The sequence below is a fragment of the Thalia democratica genome, chromosome 5 (assembly GCF_965202585.1).
Source record: "Thalia democratica chromosome 5, ktThaDemo2.hap1.1, whole genome shotgun sequence".
Classification (NCBI taxonomy): Eukaryota; Metazoa; Chordata; class Thaliacea; order Salpida; family Salpidae; genus Thalia; species Thalia democratica.
In genome coordinates this window covers 43,460,878-43,480,513 of record NC_139169.1, presented here as the reverse complement: position 1 = coordinate 43,480,513, position 19,636 = coordinate 43,460,878, and the positions used below count along the sequence as shown (strand labels likewise).

Genomic DNA, 19,636 nt, shown 5'->3' with positions numbered 1-19,636 from the left:
TTGGTATAATTTTTAGTTTAGTATGTTAAGTTTAACATTTTTGCTTCAAACAATCTTGAAATATGGATTTGCTTGGAATTTTTTAATAATTTTTGATCAATAATAAAGCTTAGTTTATAAATTTAGTACAGTAATTTTGTTTTATAAAATAAATACTAGTTTTAACTTCTTAGCATGTACATTTTAAACTATCGGTTAGCTTTACTGCATTTAAAAATGTTTTAATTAAAAATATCAATAATTTTACCTTTTTGAGATTTCTTATAAATTAGCTAGTTTAATTTGTTTAATGTTTTAAAAACAATTAGTGTATTTCATTATTGATGTTATACTATTTTTATTATTTAAAAAATTTAAATTGTATTTGTTGTTAATTAAATTAGTTAAATTTTTAAATTTAGTTCAAGTTTTCCTTAATTAGTTGATATTACTTTGATACTATTGAGCATTATTTTATTGAAGTAGTTTTATTTCTTAAATGAATTAAAAACTATAGCTTTTGCTAATCTGTATTTATAAAACACAGAAAAATAATCAGTTCTTATGTATTAAAAGTAGTTGATAACCATTAAATATTACTCGCAAAAACTCTTCCTTCAGATTTTTATAGAATTCGTATAAAAATATATATTGTTTATAAAAACGGTCATTTCTTTCCAAACTAATATTTTGAAATTTAACTTGATGTTTTTCACGTATTTTTGGCTATTTATAGTAAAAAACAGTAATTGAAAAATTATTATTAGTAATAAAGGTTTTTTAGAAATCAGTCAGTTTGTTTTATGTGCAGTTGCTTTATATTTCAAATTTTGTTTAATTTATTTAAAAAAACAATCTGTTTTGAAAAACCATTTAGAAAATAGTTACATTTTAATTATAAGAGAGAAAACTAAATAAAGTTTTAAAGCTCAAGCTGAATTTACTAAAAAAAAGTCTTATACGGCCGTAGTTTTTTTTTATAAATTTTTCAAGACAAAAATTTAATGATGTGAGCAACAATGTATGTTCACAATTAACATTACAATTTGAATTAAAATAAGATATAACGTATAAAAGCAATAAATTTTAGAGATCTAAACAAGAAGAGCTTATTACAAGAATGTATTTAGACTGGTATCGTGGAACCAGTACAACCCCTAAAAATAAAAAATCTTAAAGATAACTTTATTCATTTTTGGTTTAGTTATCTGTTTTTATTATAACATAATTAATAAAAATGCATAACAAACTTGTATTAGTTGTTATAAAAAATATATTTAGGTTTCCTTTTAAGTTTATGTTTTATTTTGAAAAAGTGTTTTTCTTAATCTAAAATAGACTAAAAATCAGAAAACTTATTGACACAATTTACAGCTTTATTACTTTTAATTGTAAAAAGTATGTCTGCAAAACGTGTGAAGAGTATATTCATTGAGATCATATTTCAAAGCTGTAGAATGTACAATATATTATTTTATATTTTTTTATTTAATGTTTACGATTTAGTTATTAATTTAACTTTGAATTTAATGCAAAATATTTTTTTCAAAGTATACTTTTTGATTAATAAAAAGTAAAAATTAGTTTGTGCAATACTTTTTGATAATACTTCAATAAAATATAGAAAAATTAGTCTTAAAAAATTAAATTTACAGTAAAAAAAAATAGTACAGAAAAAAAATTGAATTCTAACTGTCCAGAAAATTATTTTTAACAAAAAAGTAGTAAAAATTAATAATTTTAAAACAAGCTAAGTAATAAGCTCTCTGTTGTTTTTGTACTGTTTTACAACTAACTTTAGTTATTAACTTTTTTGTTACAGTTTTGTTCTATTTAACGTATAAATACTCGTTTTTAGTGACTTTTAATAAAAAATATATTGTATTAGATCTTTTTTTAATTTTTTTTAAATAAAACACTATTTTATTAGTTAAATACTAGTTTTACCTGTGCTACCTCAAGAACAAAAACCTAAAGAAGTCCCTAAAGTCAGTGATTTTAAGCACTAAAATGTTTTTTATAAGGTTTGTCATTTTTATTTTAAAAAAGTAGACCGACTTATGAGCTGTATAATTTGGTTTTACTATTTAATGCTATTTTAGTTTGCATTTAACTAAACTAAAGGATATGAGGATGGGTCAAATATGCATGAAAACACTTTTGCACGGAAGTCAAATATACACGAAGGGTCACTTTTGCACAAAGAAACATTTTTGCATGAAGATTCACTTTTGCACGTTTATTTACAGTGGTAAATTTTTGAACTTCTTAAAATCAACATTATTATTTAATCTATATTTTATGCAAATTAAATAATTTTCAATTAGATTTTTTAATATAGCCTGAAGTCAGCTTCATAATTGTTTTAGACTTTTAAAACTCTTTAAAAATATTTAAACTAGCTAAGTTGGAGGTATACCCTGTAGAAACTCTTTTATTTAGTAAATGAAGTCTGTGCTACTACACTTAAAGAAGCCTAGAGCTGCTTCAGTTAAAATTCTAATTTATACAGTATCTGGATATAGCTTGATCTAAAATTAAAATATAAATCTAATGGAATTTAATTTGTAAAAATTAGGAACCAAAAAAATACATATTTATAGATTTTAAAAGATTATAAGTTATTTTTAACAGATGTCAATAAAACTGATTAAATTTTAAGAATTTTTTTTTACTAGTTAAAAATACATTATAAAAAAAAGTAAGTAGATTCTAAAAAAAACAAAATAAAAGCTTTTTAGCATCTTCTTAAATCAATAAGACTATTTTTTTATTTTCTTTATAAAACAGAAGCTAGTACGTAAAACTTTATAAAGTAAGTTTATAGTCGGAAAAGAAAACTGATGTATATATATATATAATATTTTTTTAATTGGATTTACTAAAATTACTTAAATATTAAAAAACAAGCCATCTTTTATAACTTAATTTTGTGCCTAATTATTTTTTTAGTTGACATAAAATATTTAACTAGTTGGAAAACTAACGATAACTTTTTATAAATTTCCTTGTTTTGTTGCTCAATTAAATTATCAGCTTACAAATCGTTTTTAATTAGTTTGCGTTTAATGTTGAAAAAAGTGCTTTTAAAAAAAATACATACCTATTTTGTGTTCAGTGAACTAGTGAAAAATACTGCTTATCAGAAAAGGAAGGCATTACCAACAGTATCCTGCCTTAACACTAAACTAAACTAATTAATATAAGTCACAAGAAAAAGCCATAATGCAGTATCTACTCTTTAAACTTAACTTCCATGACTATTAGCATCAACTTTAGTTCTAAATTTCATTTAACTTAAGCCATATAGGGGTAAATTACCTTTTATGCAGTTTGACCCTATTTTGTAGAATATTAACTCAGCTACAAGTTGCTTTTTACATTTTTTGTTTAAAATTGTATATATAAGCTTTAAAGTTTTGTATATATTTTATTAGAACTAGTTTAATGATTTTAGATATTATGTTACAAATATTTTCTAAGCAACTAAATTGCAAGTTTGTAAATTGATGCAGAATAGTATGACTGGATTTGATGTTGAGCATAAAAGTTTTACTCTTGCTAGTTCTCTTCACTCACATAACACAAGATTTTCAAAAAAATTAAATTTCATAACTGAAAGACCTAGAACAAGACTTGGCCTAAACTCCATTAGGTATTTGGGTCCAAGGTTTTGGTCTAGTGTCCCAGAAAATTTAAAAAAATTAAAAAAAGATAAGTTTAAATGCGGTTATAAAAATTTTCTATTAACTTGCTACAAGAAGTGAAACTTGAGTGCTTTAATCACACGCCTGAGTATATTGTTTTATTGTCTTATTTTTTTGTGCATTTGTGTATAAACTAAATTATTTATATATTTTGTTTTCCTTGTTGATTTCTGTATAAACTTAAGTTAAATATTTTATGTTATTTAACTTATTTTTAATATATAAAGGAACATTTCTGTTGAGATTTTTTACTTTTTCTAATACAAGTTTGTTAAGAGAGAAATTATTTGTTAAGTTTTTAAATATTGATCAAGATTTGTGTTAACTTAATGCTAGCAATAAATTACGTAAGATTTTTTTTTAGAGTTTGTTGTTTTGTAGCTATTGATTTTAAATTACACTGCTTAAATTTTCAACAGCTAATTGTGGGATCACTTGGTGGCAGTGATATCATAATTGGATTGTTGCTTTGTTGTTTTATTCAGAAAGTCGGCAGCACTTGCTTGGGGATTTGAGCTTCAGGATTTTCCCACACTTTGTGGTTTTTAGTGTTGAGATTTTAACCTTGTGAGTGTTTGCCAAATGACGTGTCACCAGGGTTTTTTTCAATAAAGGGTTGGAATTATTTTTTTTATTAATTTTTATTTTGGTTAGTTAAAAGTTTTACTTTTTTTGTTTATAGATTTAGTTTTTTTTTTAATTAAATGGTTAAATTTTTTCTTAGTAAATTTAAAGATAGGGCAGGTGGAATAACATGTGATGAGCTCAAACTCACTTGCATAACCTTCAGAAAACAATTATCGTTGTAGAGGAGAGAGTGAGTTAATTCTGATGTTTTTCTACCTTAAAAAAAAAAAAAACTATGTATAATTTAACAATCAGTAAAACAATTTTAAACTATCACATGATAAAATTTGCTAATAAAATAAATTTGAATTGCTTTAAAATATTTTTCAGTGTATCTGGACTAGATATTAGTAAAAAGCTCATTAAGAATTATACAATATAAACACTGTTTGAAAGTTGTTCATATAGTGTTTTTGTTATCAAAGTTTAGTAATTTTATATATAACACTTTGATATGATAAAAATACATTACTATTGTCAAACAAAGTTTTTAATATAAAAAATAATTACAGTGTACTACTTAAAATGACAGCTAAAAACTTACCATCAAAAATAAAGCAAATTCTGGTAACAAAACTCACTTCAGACTTCCGTGATGCAGTGAAGATAGTCAGTGTCCCCCTACCAAAGGTGAATGCTGGACAGGTGCTGGTCAAAAACAAGTTTGTTGGAATCAATGCCTCTGATATAAACTTTACTTCAGGTAAATACCTACCTGGTACTCAACCACCGTTCCCTGCTGGCTTTGAAGCTGTTGGAAAAGTAGTTGATGTTGGGGAGAACGTTTCTGCCAACTTGATTGGAAAGTCAATAGCTCACATGACCCCTGGTGCTTTCTCAGAGTATCAGTTAGTGAAAAGTTCTCAGGTATTTCCAGTTCCTACTGAAAAACCAGAGTATCTTCCTCTCCTTGTAAGCGGCATGACAGCCTCACTTGCATTAAAAAACTGTGCTGATTTGAAGCCAAGTGATAAAGTGAGTTTGGTTTGTATATTTCATTTAAATATAAGTTTTTAATTACTTTAATAACTTTTTTTACCGTTAACTAAAGTATTATATAATGTGTTTTTTGTTGAAAGATATAGAGGGAATCCAAGAATATTAAAAAAAAATACGAATTGAACTTTTTTTAAAAGCTACAATAAAAACTACAAAATAGTTTTCTTAAAATATAAACAGTTTTATTCAGTTTTTACATATTTTGAATAAAAAATATTATATTATAGTGGTTTTCTAAAAAAATATGTGAAGAACAATTTATTGTGAACAATTTTTTTAGAACTTAAATTAATTATCTCAAAAAAATCTATTTCTTCCTATGTATTTTATGATAAAGACCTCAGATTAAAATCTTTTTTTTTACTAGGTTAGGAGTAATTTTGTTGTAGCTTTTGAAATAGATAAAATAGATAATTAAATTAACATAATATTTCAATTAAAATGATCGGTCTGTTTAATAAAATTATTTAATATGTTTTTTTAGTTATAAAATGCCTTTATCTTTTTTTATTAGGACTTTTAAAAGAAACTGAAAATACCAGGTTAGTTGTTTAAGAAATGAACAAAAACCTCAATCTTTAGTATAATATAGTTCAAACTTTAAAAATAGTCAACAATGAAAAATATTCTAAAAAGACTATATCTCAAAAATTAATTAGAATTTTTATGTTCTTTGATAAGCATTGCATATTTTATAATTTGAGATTTTAAATAAATGTCTAAAGTGATTATTTTCAAAAAGTGGTACCCTTTTGTCACCTAAAATTAAAGTTTTACATAAGCCAACTTAAACTACACTAAAAAATCTGATATTTTCAAATAAGAACTGATTTTACATTTATATATACTTTTAAACAACACAAATGCTTCAACCAAGCTAATAACTGTATTTAAAGCTTGATCTAAACAAGTATAAAATATTTAAAAGAAATTTTAACTAAAAATAAAGTTCTTAAATACTATATAAAAAACTATAACTTGTTTTTGATATTTAAAAAAAGCTCAAATATTAGACATTTTCATTTCGTCTTTCATGATGAAAGCTATTTGTCTTGTTGTTTAATTTTTTTTTAAGTTGTATGTTTAAAGATTTTTGATAAGACTTCAAAAAATAAAATCACCACTGCTTGGAATATATATTTTTTGTTCTGTATTTGTGTCAACCACTGGGATTTGATCTTGCAACATTCAACATAGCAAAATTATTTGACTTTAATCAAAAGTTGATGCTTTTTATGTAATATGTTCAAATAAAGGTCTGCATGTTTTTTTAAATGAAATTGAAAAATAAAATATTCACTGTTTGAAATGTTTTTATTTTTTGATGTTTCTCAACCACTTTGTTTCATTTTGCAACATACAACTAAGTGAGTTTATTGAACCTAATCAAAAGTTTATCCTTTTTTTAAATTTTACTTTTAACCTCATCTTTTTAAAATATAAGTTTTTGCATATATTGCTGGTATATTATGTTATACTGGTTATACTGTTAGTTAATAATTTTTATTGACAAAAAATTTCAAGTAAATTTCCAGCAAAATCCATTCTCTTTGTATGTACTTTTTTTTATTTCTCATATTTAAAGAAATAAAGCTAAAGATTTTTTACAGATTCTTTTTGCATTGCAAAGCTTTTCAATAAAGAAATCTTTAATGACCTAATTGTTAATAACTTAGATGTATTTAGTTGGTTTAAACTTTAAAACACTAAAAGTTCCAAAGTGTTTTTATATGTCAAAGTTATCTCTCAGGAGTACAAAACTAAGTATATAAAAGCTAAGAAAGCAGAGTCTTTTTAGTTGAAGCAAAGCGCCTTTTTTTTTTTTTTTGTAAAAATTTACGCGATATTGCAGATTTTCAGAAACGTACAAAGCTACGTGCCTGCTACAAACTATAAAATATTTACATTAATTTTTTAGAAGTAATCTTTAAATTTATGATGTAGAAACTAATATATTAGAACTGGTAAACTGCTGTTAAAAGTATAGTAAGGAAATGGTTAGCTAACTCTAAAATATTACAAACAGTAGATAACTGAAAGAAAAATTCTATACATTCTACATTTTTACTAAATATATTTTAAAAATCTACTTTAGTTATAATTTATTTGTTTGTTTGGATAGACCAGGGTTCCAGGGTTTCCCAAAGTGAGCCAAGTGCCTTGGGGGCCATGACCAGTAAAGTAGCCACAGGGGGGCCATGAGGTCATAATTTGAAACTTACACTAGATATTCTGGAGTTAATGATGAAGAGCAAATAAAAAAGGTCTTAGGTACTTCTAATGGTTGTTTTGAAAATTACATATTACACTAGATATTCTGGAATTGATGATGTAGAGCAAAAAAAAAGTTTTTAGGTGTTTTGAATGGTAGTTTTTTTAGTAACCTTGTTGGAGGGAGCTTGTTGATAAAAATTTTGGGAAACTGTTGGCTAGACTAAGTATAAGAATTTATTAAATACCTATTCAGAGTTGCCAAAAAACCTGGAAACCTCAAATTTGATAATTTAGGCAAATTAAAGCTAGAAAAATTTAAAATTATAGAAAAAACTTGGAAAAACCTATAATTTTGAACATAAATAACAAAAAAAACTTTGACTTTTATACAATTTTTACATGTAATATAACAAAACTCAGACTATGTATGAAAAATCTATTATGTAATTTTTTTTTTGTTTTTAGATTTTTTTATTATAAATAAAAACACATTCAAAGTGTACGATGTCTTTTCAACTTTTCTATACCACTTATAAACTTAAATTTAGTTTTATACTTAAAATAGACTAAAAACCTTGTATTTTCAGAAAACCTGGAAGAAAATTAGAAAAAACTTTTAAAAAATTTGATAAACCTTTGGTGACCCTGTATTAAGTAAAAGTAATTAAAATTACTTTAGATACAAGTATTCTTTGAAAAGTTGAAGCCTTGTAGGTGATGAGTTGTTGTTCAAATAATTTATACAGGATTCTTGTTTTCCACTGTCGTATTTTTGTTTTCAAACAATTGGTTTAAAAAAAATTTTTAAGGGGATTACTTTAAAATTTTTTGAGAACATAAATTTTCATATATAGCCTTTTTTATAATTTTAGTTTGCTCCTTCCATAAAGTACACATCTTAAACTCAACTTCCATCTGCTATATTTTTAAAATTACTTAAAATTTAAAAGCAAATTTTGAGAAAAGTCTAATAAAACTGTCTCTATCTACCTTTATTTTTTATATTGTACTATGTATTTTCCGTTGTTATAATAAGGGCATAGGGGGGGGGGGGTCAACCTTGATTTTTACAAGTTGGTCTTATTTTATAAAGTTTTATCAGAGCTATCAGAAATTTTTAATTGCTTGAAAAAATTCAAAAAAAATTTGAGATATAAGCAATTAAAGTTGGTGACCTCAATAGGTTCCTTACGGAAGGCGCAAACTAAAAACGCAAAAAAATGATTATTTCACTATAAATCTATCTCCTCCTTCATTTTTCAACCAATCTTCTTCAAATTTTCACAGAAAGTGTATTATTAATTTTTAAAAAGATTGAATGCAGGAATTTTTTTAATTTTGAAAAATAATTTTTTTATTAAAAATAACCATTTTTTATTTTTGTTTTTTTATCTGAAATTTTTATTTTTAAATATTTATAAAATTCCAACATTCAAAGTCTTTTAAACTATAAAAGGAAGGTTTTGTGAAAGTTTGAGGTCTCTAGCTCAAGAAATGAAGGAGAAGATAGATTTTTAGTGATTTTTAAATTTCCAAGAAAATTGACCCTAAAAAATTTGCGGTCCATACATTTGTATCGGAAAATTTTTATAAAAGTTACAATATATCAAAAGTTAAATAAGATTTTTTAATTCTATAAAAAGTGGCTTTTAGTTTGTACTTCAACCTTTCATAATAAGATTATATATTATTTTTAAAGAAAAAAAATGTTGGACCCTCCCCCCTATGCCCATAATCTTTTTGTCTATTTTTTTTTTTTTTTTAACATACATTTTTGTTAGAGTTTAATTCTCTTAACTAAGAATTTTGCTTAAATTACATCTTTTAATATAAAGTTGTTTTTTAGTATTAAATTTATTATGCAATTTCTTTCTTTTAAATAAAATTTGTTTTTTTTTTTCAGTTAGTATTATTATATCTTGATTACTTTGTAAGTTTCATCATATGATAAAATATTGCATTGATTTCAGCATTTTTACATCAATGTTTGGTATTAATATTAACATAAATATGATTCAAAACTGCATGGAACAATAGATTTCGCTTTTATAGAAGACCTTTTTCAGACCTTTATCATGACGTATAAAAACTGCGGATTTAATTTGTTATTTTGTATAAATTTTTAGCTATCTTAAACCAAATACTGGGATTTGCTTTTATACTTATAATTTTTTTTAAATAATAGGTTCATATCAAAGTTTATTTTTTAGTATTTCTAGCTATTTTTGTTTAGAGTTTAAAATACTTAAAGTTTGAAACTATTTTTCATTTTCTAATAACTGTAATTAATTTGCTAGTGTTATAAATATTAATGTAGTTAGAGTTTTTTTTTGAACAGTTTTATATTATAAAACAACAATTTTATTTTTTAATAATTATAGGTGTTAGTGACAGCAGCTGCAGGTGGTACTGGTCAGTTTGCAGTACAATTAGCCAAATTGGCTGGGTGTCATGTCATTGGAACTTGCTCATCCGATGAAAAATGTAAATTTCTCAAATCAATTGGCTGCGATCATGCTATAAACTTATCGAAAACAGTTAGTGCTTGGATGTTTTATGTTTGTGTAAAAGTTTTGTTATGTCATAATTTAGTAGTTCTTGTTACCTTTTTTATAGTTTTTGACATATTAACACCCATATCAAAATTTAACAGATTTTAAACATGTAACAGTTTAAAAATTTAATAATTTGATATATAAAAAACTTTATTGATAGATAGTTAAAATGGTTTAAATTTTAGTTACTTTAGTTACAAGACGAACGCCACTTAAAAAAGAGTTATAATACAAAGTTAACCTTTGAATGTTTATTTGTTTTCCTCTACTGACTTAATAATTAAAGCTTCAATTCAAAATTGTCATTTAAAAATTTATAAAGCTGTTTTTGTAATGTATTACAAACTTATGTTTGTTAAAAGTAGAATATAAGCAGCGAATTTTAAAAAGTCATGGTTGTTTGTTTACCTTGTGGACAAACAATTTAATTTTTTTTTTTGCTACTTTAGTTGGTTGTTATAAAAACTTTTTTAATATTCTGTTGTAAAAAGTTACAACTCTTTAAAGTGCCGAAGTAAAGCGGTTTTATAGCATTAGTTAGTTTCTTATAAAAAGTTTAAACAAGTAAGTAAATATTTATCATATCTAAAAAATATATATTATCAAAATATTTACTAAAATTTAAATTTTGATTAATTTTTTCTTGTTTATTCATTTTATTTTCTAGAATATTTACAAATTGAACATTTTCTATCTTTTCTCTATTTGCTTTTGGTTTTTACTCTTCGTGTGTCATCTGTTAAGCGACTCAAGTTCGATGCCTGAGTCCAACCATGCACGATAAACACGAATAATTATAATAACAATAGTCAAGTATTATTTTTTAGAATTATTTTACATTAAGTTTTGCAAAAATAAACTTGTAAATTTTCCAAATTCTTGCAAACACAACATTAAAAAAAATCTTATCAAAAATAACAAACGTGTTGGTTTTGCTGAAAATAAAGCTGCTGACGTCGCATTAACAACTAATTGCAAAATATTTCAGGACTTGAACGCAGAATTGAAGGAGAAATACCCGGATGGAGTGGATGTTGTGTACGAGGCGATTGGAGGTGATGTGTATGACACGTGCATCAACAGGCTGGCTGAGAAGGGAAGGCTCATCGTCATCGGCTACATCAGCGGATACCAGAAACCAATGGGTGTTGCAATGTCGAAGTCTGCCAGGTGAGATTTTTTGTTGGTGCTTATAATATTAAAAAAAATTATTCTTTATTGAATACATTTAAAAAAAAAACTAGCTAGTTTTTTAAATATTATTTTAGTTTGATTACTAATTTAATTTTTACTTTATATCATTAAAAGTATTTTTTCTGAGTTTATGTTATTTTTTAACTTAAATTTCACAATAGTTAGTGTTAATGACAGTGTTTACTAAGATTAAGAATTATTTTAAAATGTATATTTGAATACAAACCTGTACTTTAGCTCATAATTTTTCAGATAAAGACTGTAAAAATATTGATATTAATGTTTTAAAAAATATTAGACATGTTTAATTGTAGATATAAACATTAGAACATTATTTTTCACTTTTAATTTAGAAATTTTCAGAAACCTTTTTCTTTCTTGTTATACATTTATAAAGGATGTTTCATCTTTCAAGGTACAGAAAGTAAACAGCTCAATCTCGTTCATAATCAATCTGGTGAAAGTATATTATTTAAGTTTTTTTTCTAATTTTTTACAGGGCGGCAGCAGCTTTGCCGGTCAAACTTCTGATGAAAAGCGCTAGAGTGCAGGGATTCTTCCTCTTCCACTACGCGGATCAGTACAAGGAAACCGTACAAGATCTCTCCAATCTCCTGCAGCATCAGAAAATAAAAAGCACCGTCGACCTCGGTACCTCTCAAGGGGGCTTTACCGGAATCGAAAGCGTTTCCAACGCCGTTGAGTACCTGTATTCAAAGAAGAACATCGGAAAGATAGTCGTTGACATTTCAGGAGGTGCTGGGAAAAGCAAACTGTAAAGTTTTCTGTGAAAACAAAAAGTTGGCATTTTAGCATATATTTACTTTAGTTTTAAAAATTATAAACGGTTTTCGTTGGTAACTAACTTGTTCCTGTAATAATTTTAAACATCAGTTCTATTTTAAAAACCTTACTTAAACTTTCAAAAGCCAACTTAAAAACCTAGTTCATCAGACTTGTTAATTATTTTTATTAGATTTATCTTTACTTAATTATTTATATGATTTATTTTGATTATATATTTATTTTTTACACATTATTCACTTCAGTAAATATTTATCTAATAAGATTGTCACATACAACTCAAATTTTAAACTATCATTTGCATCAAGTGTTAATTTTTTGTTTGGCATTGATATGCAAATTTAAAAAACTGCCTAAGAATTTAATAAATAGAAGTCAATAAGTAAGACAGAATTTATTAGCTGTTTTAATTTGGGTAGAAATATAATACCTGTTAACTTAAAATAATATTTTTTTACTAGTCATAAATTTAACATTATTGCTAAAAATGATCTTAAATTATGATTGGCTTGGAAATTTTTAATAATATTTGATTAATAATTAAACTTTATTTATACATTTAGTACAGTAGTTTTGATTTTATAAAATAAATATTAGTTTCAACTTTGTAGCTAATACCTTTATAGCTAATAAAACTATCGTTTAGCTTTACTGCATTTAAAAATGTTTTAATTAAAAATTATCAATAATTTTTTTTTGAGATTTGTTATAATTTAACTTTTTTTTTTAAACAAAGAGAACATTTATCATATTACTGTTATACCATATTATCTATTTGTTCGAATTTAAACTTAGTATTTGTTGTGTTAATGCAATTAGTCAATTAATTTTTGAACTTATTTCATGTTTGCCTTGATTAGTAGATATTAAATTTTATATTAATGAACATCGTTTTATGAAAGCAGTTAAATACACTATAGCTTTTGGTAATCTATGTTTATACAAGGTATGAAACTAATTAGTCCTTATGTATTAAAAGTAAATAATAGTCATTAAATATAACTTGCAAAAACTCTTCTTTCAGTTTTTAAGGAATTAAAACTTAAAAATGTGTTTATAAAAACTCAATTGTTTTCAAGTTTATATTTAGAAACTTTACTTGTTTGTTTTTCAGGTATTTTAGCTTATTTGTAGTAAAAAGCAATTACTGAAAAAAAATTCAAAATTAAAATAGTTTTTAGGAATTAGTCTTTTTTATTATTTGCATTAGATTTATATTTAAAACTTTGTTTAATCTAGTATACAAGTAAAAATAACAGTTTCAAAAAACTATTACGAAAAATAGTTTCATTTTAATTCTAAAAGAACAAAATAGATAAAATTTCAAAGAAACGAGCTAGATTTATACGAAAACGTTTAGAAGATAAAATAAAAGTTAATAATACAAGAAAAAAAAATTAAAAGCAAAAATGTAATAATATAAGCACCAATGTGTTTACTCGCAATTATCACTAGAAGTAGAAACAAGATGTAACGTAATAAGGCTGTAAATCTTAGAGATCTAAATAAGAACAACTAATTGCAGGAACGTATTTAGACTGGCATACTGATGCCTGAGACCTCTAAAAATGAGAAAAAAAAATCTTTGAAAGTTCATTTTATTTATTTTTTGTAATAGTTTTCGATTTTTACTTTGTTTAAATAAGTAAAAATACATAACAAATTTGTCTTAATTGATACAAAAAGTTTTACTTAGGTTTCCTAATAAGTTTCTATTTTATATTTTTTTAAGAATTTGTCATTAAATATAACAAACTATAAAATATAAAACTTAATAACATCATTTACTGCTAAATTATAAATGTGTCTCTATAAAAGCGAAAAAATATGCATTTAGACCCCGTTTAAAAGCTGTTGAATGTGTAATATATGATTTTATAATTATATTAGGATTTTGTTAATATATAAATTAAAACTTGTAGATGCGAAAAAATGTGTTTTAAGTACATTTTTTCAATATTGAAAAGCAAATACTATTTTGCTTATCATTTTTTAATTTAATAAAATCTAGAAAACTTAGTCTTAAATAGTTAAAATTAAATATACAATAAAGTGTTATTACAGTATAAAACGTTGAATTCAAACCGTTCAGAAAAATTTTATTCAGTTAAGTAGTAAAAATTAATAATATTATACCAAGCTAAATAATTCACTGTTGCTTTTATTTTGTATAACTAACCGAATTTAATATAATTTTTTGTTTTAATAAAGGAAATATTTTTTTTGGGCTTTGAGTTTAAAAATATTTTATCAGATCTTCTAAAAGTCCTTAAAATTGTTTCAAAATAAACTATTTAGTCTACTTAACTACTAGTTTTACCTAAAAACTTAAGATCGAAAGCTTAATGAAGCCCCTAATATTACCTTAAGTATGTAACAACAAAAAGTTTTTGTTAGGTTTGTCAGTTTTAATATTAAAAGGTAGATCAACTGAATTACAGCCCTAAAACTTGGTTTTATACATTAATGCTGTTCTTGGATATATTTAGCTAAATCTAAGTATATATCAATTTATTTTAACAGTTTATTACTAACAAAACAATGTTTCACTGCTATATTTGCATATGCAAATACAGGAGTGAAACATTGTTTTTTTAGTAATAAATTGTTAAAATAAATTGATAAAAATCTCCCTAAGGATACTAAAGTCGAGAAATTGTTTTATTTAAAACAAGATACAATACTAAAGTATATATACAAAATGTTTAAAATAATATCTTGTTAACAAAGTTATCTAAGGAAGCTTCTGCATTAAGCCTATATATTTAGTTGAATGAAGGTAATGATAACCTAAAATTTGGTGTTTATATTATGAATAATGGTTTAAAATCTTAATTCAATTCAACTTATATGCTTTTAAAGATTACTTGTAGTTGTTTTAATTTTTCTACTCGTAATAGAAAAAAGACATTGTGTCTCTAGTAAAGAACAACTTCTCGGTTGTAGTTTTGATAATTATAACCAACCAATTTAATCAAAATAAACAGTATGTTATGAAATGCAGCTATACATAAATCTAATTTTAGATCCTCAAGACATTTAAAGAAATTCTGCAAAATTAACAAATATTTTATAATTAAAATATCTATTGAACAAAGTTTTATTTATTCAAAACAAACTTAGTATATATTGTTTATTGAACGACAAAAAACGCTCAAAAAGTTTGGTCAAAGGACCTGGTGCACGAAAAAACCTTTCGGTTATCGAGTCATACACCAGAACAGTTTAACGTCGTGTCCAGGACTAATAAGATATCATTTTCAAGTTTTTTAAAGAGTATAGTTAAAAAAAGTTCAAGTATACCATATTTTAAAACTTTTTATACAGTCAATCATTTTACTTTATTTGACTACGATTTTTTTACAATTTTACCTCTTCTTTAGGTTTTAAAAAATGATTCAACAAAATATATAATTTAAGATGACATATTTCATGTTTGAATGTGATTAAGTGAAGCTTAAAAAAAAAATTAAACTTTTATTACTTTACTTAGTTTATCATTGTTTGTTTAAATCCGAGAGCTGCTATATAAGCAATAGAATAATCAGATTAAAAAAAAAGGTGATAGCAGGTGTTTTTTATACTAGTGTAATACAGTTATAGGTGATTTGACGACAAAAAAAGAAGATCAAAATATTGGTTTTTGGACCTGGTGCACGAAAAACCTTTCGGTTATCGAGTCGTCGCAACTTGGATACCTTTTAACGTGTCTTGTCCAAGACAATAGTTTTCTTTTAAATAGTTAGTAAATTCCATAAAAAAAATTTTATACTAAATCAACAAAAAAAATGAAACAACCAGTTAGGGCTGATAGATTATTAGGAATAGCAAACGTAAGTTCACCGATGGAAATAATCACACCTACAAAATAAAACTTACTTCTTTGTATAAAATGCCTGTAGTCTTTATTAAAAGTCTATTGGCATATTAGTATCACAACTTTTATAAGTTAAAGTTTCACGAAGTATTGAATATACCGACGAAAATTTAAAAATAATTTGAGAAAAAAAGCTAGTATTTGCAGCACAGTTTTGCTAGTTTGAATGAAAAACGAAATTAGTTATATATTTTTTAATTATTAATTTTTCCTTCAATAAATTATGTTATTCAGTGAACAGTTTCGTTAAATTTTAAATTTTATTTTAATAAAACTGTATTGTAATCATTTGAAGCTGATTATAAATTCGTAAACTTTTATTCAATATTTTATTCACTCGTTAAATTTCTATGTATAAAGATACTAGTTATAAAACCAGAAATAATTACTTACATTACTGTAAAACATTTATAATTACTAATATTATCGCAATTTAGAGTGACTGCTTACGGGTTAAGACTCTTTTATAGAAAACAATATATTGTTAACTGCATCCTTAATAAAAGCAACCATCTATTTCTGAAAAGAAAGCTAGTATGGTATGTTTATTTACACATAACAAAATAAGTGAAGAAAAGTAAATGTAACAATAAAGCGCTAAACTAAAACTACAAATTATAACACAACAATTGAACATAGATTAACATTAAGAACACTAGCAACTATCTTAAAACTTAACAAAGCATTTATTTTTTAAATTTTACAAAGTTATGACTAATGACACACATCATCACCACCAATTTCAACTGTGAGAAATTGCAAGTAAAATGTTCTTTTGTAAGCATTTAAAAAAAGTAATACCTTGCAATAAAAACTTTTTATTTATATTTGTAATGTTTGTTTACGATACTTTAATAAGGACACAATTTAAAGTTATTTGTTTTAACAAAAAATTTCATATTCATTAAGATTCTTTAAATTTATAGAAAAAAATATTGATTTCATTACAGTATAACAGTTAAACAAATGGATTAAAATTTAAGTCTTAAATCAAAATTTAATGTTTATACTTATTTAATGTGACCAAGAATTGTATGTATTTTAAAACTATAAATACAATTTCCTATCTTACTAATATCGCCAAAAATAAGGCGATATCGCCCCCTTTAAGAAAACTTTGTTTAAACTTTCAGCTATAGATGAGTCCTAATAAGAACTAAAGCAGTCTCATTCTACCGAAGGTTTGTAGTCTGATGATCGAACTCGTATGATCAAACCTTATATAACTTTTGTTTAAATTAAATAAAAATCAATTTACTACAACGTTTATTTATGAAATTTATAAAGTCTTAGATTAGTTGTAAGGAATTAACAATAGAAGTATTCTTGTGTTGAAAAACGTGAATAGTTTTTTTAACTAGTCTAAAATTCATTTTTTATACTTGCTCCTAGTTTACAAGATTTTGTCCTAAGCATGAGTTTTTACTAAACATCATTTCTTTATAATGTTGTATAACTTTTTTAAGTAATTTTACTAGCAAAACATTTTCAATTGTATAATTTATATTCTATACAACCCAAATTATCTAAAACTTGAAATATATCAACGATTTTATGAAAGAATTATGTAGTCTGTTTTGAAAAACTAAATAGTCATCTTAATACTTACATTATGAATTAAAAAGTTGAAATATTTTAGTTTGAAAATATATTCAACTATATCAGGGATCGGCAAACTGCAGCCCGCGTTGTACTTTATAGTTTAAAACATACTTTCTTTTTAAAGTTTGTATGGCAAAGACCTTACAGGTAGAGTTTTAAATTAACTATTAATGCTTTAGTATTGTATATTTTTGGTTTAAAATACTTTTCTATTGATTTATACAATTTTATTGAATAGCTGCTGCCCTTAAGCAACTTTTCCTAGGAAAACTACCCGGTTCTCTATAAAAGGCTGCCGACCCAAAAACTATACAAACATAATACTATAGTTGTTGATGTTATAGTATAAGAATTGTATTCAGAAACTAAAAAAAAAAATTCTTTTGTTAGTAAGTCTTATACTAAAAATAACTTTTTATAATAAACATTATGCAGAAATTAGTTCTAAAATAATTATTTAAATTTGAGTTACTTGTTATTTGCTCTAACACTTATTCCTTGAACTTTTTTTTAAATCTGATCATTAAAACAGTTCAGTGGTTTCAAGTTTATTGCAAAACAATAGTTTCACTGTGGTAAAACTATCAGTGATCGTCAATTACAATAAACTAGTAAAATCACTACATATGGCTATGTTTGAAAAAAAAATTAAAAATAAAATGCACGAATATGCAAACGAAATAGGAAATAAATTTGAAATAAAAAAAATCAGCATATGAAATAAATTACATAGACCTAAACTTAAATTAAAACTGAACATTTCATCCGCACAGAATGCTAAATAACGAAATAAAATATATTGGTGTTAACTCAAACCACCCTCAAACAATTTTAAGGCAAATACCAAACACTATTTAAAAAAGAACAAATAAAAACTCAAGTAATAAAGAATTTTTCAACTTATCAAATCATGTATACAATGAAGCACTGAAAAGAAGTGGATACAAGAAAGATGTTAAACACATTTATATAAATAATTTCAGAACCAAGAGAGGTAAAAAAGAAAACGGAAAATATTGTCGTTTAATCCGCCATATGATAAGGCAATGGAAACAAACAAAGGAACTTCATCAGCATATGAACAAACAACAACAACTACAGCAAAATGTGTATAGGACTAACAAGAAACGAAATTTATAAAAAAATTGCAGTGCATAAAACAACATTTAAGATTGGCCCAGAGCAAAAGAACAATCTAAAATATAAGAACTAAACCGAATTATCTAAAGAAATATACAAATTGAAAGAAAGAATAATATGAGATCCTATGGAAAATGGACAAGCTAATTCGAAAAACCAGAGACACCTGCAAGCTATGTATAACAGAGGTCCTAACAATTCTAGAGGGAAAAAGGAACTCTATTAACAGAAAAACGAACATAAGAACACTTGTAGACATCGAGCAAAATACTTACTTAAGAACCGGAAGAAGCATAAGCAAACTCCTCTATATAGTTTATAACGTCTGATGTGTTTATTTTCTGGTTTTTTATACACTTTTTGTTGTTTTATAATGTCGTTTCGGATAAAGTTTTCATATGTTATGTTTTTATCATAAATTTTTGATTACGTCACTTAATAATTTATTTTAATTACCCCTCTATAATCCAAAATCAAACTAATTTACTTTACTTAAAAACAATTATCGCGCTCAATTTGCATTATTTTTTTTATACAAACAAATGTAGTGATTTTATAAGTTTATTGTAACTGACGATCACTAATAGTTTTACCACAGTGAAACTATTGTTTTGCAATAAACTTGAAATTACTGAATTGTTTATCTAAAGCTCTCTAAAGTTTTTAAAATTACAGAGCAAAATTATTTTAGCTTATTTTTAAGTTTAAATCTGTTTATAATAAAAAAACTGAACAAAATAGAATTTGAATTTGAAAAAATGTTGAAATTTCAGATTTTCAATTATTTAAAATATATGTCTTAGTTTTATAGAAATTATGAGTTTTTTAATAAAAAATAAAACTAGTATATTAATGGCTTATAAATAAATATCATTTTCTCTCTGGTTCGCTATTTACTAAGAAGTTAAAACTTAAAATTTTTTTTTTATCGTTTAAAG

At 24.4% G+C, this 19,636-nt stretch overlaps 2 protein-coding genes across 2 annotated transcripts in view; both read left to right on the top strand.

The window, feature by feature from the left end:
• Window positions 1–19,636, top strand: part of LOC145835515 (large ribosomal subunit protein eL33-like) — a 199,087-nt gene that overhangs the window by 29,604 nt on the left and 149,847 nt on the right. The gene's annotated exons all lie outside the window — the stretch shown is intronic.
• LOC145835551 (prostaglandin reductase 3-like) lies at window positions 4,833–12,709 on the top strand. Its single transcript, XM_082943199.1, has 4 exons — window positions 4,833–5,288; window positions 9,908–10,063; window positions 11,070–11,251; window positions 11,775–12,709. The coding sequence occupies exons 1-4, from the start codon at window positions 4,839–4,841 to the stop codon at window positions 12,052–12,054; spliced, it is 1,068 nt and encodes a 355-aa protein (XP_082799325.1). The 5' UTR covers window positions 4,833–4,838; the 3' UTR covers window positions 12,055–12,709.

Excerpts from the sequence above, each read along its gene's own strand:
- LOC145835551 (XM_082943199.1), top strand. The coding sequence starts at position 4,839 with ATGACAGCTAAAAACTTACCATCAAAAATAAAGCAAATTCTGGTAACA. Across the intron at positions 5,289-9,907 it reads ATTTGAAGCCAAGTGATAAA|GTGTTAGTGACAGCAGCTGC; the intron begins GTGAGTTTGGTT and ends TAATAATTATAG. Across the intron at positions 10,064-11,069 it reads CTATAAACTTATCGAAAACA|GACTTGAACGCAGAATTGAA; the intron begins GTTAGTGCTTGG and ends AAAATATTTCAG.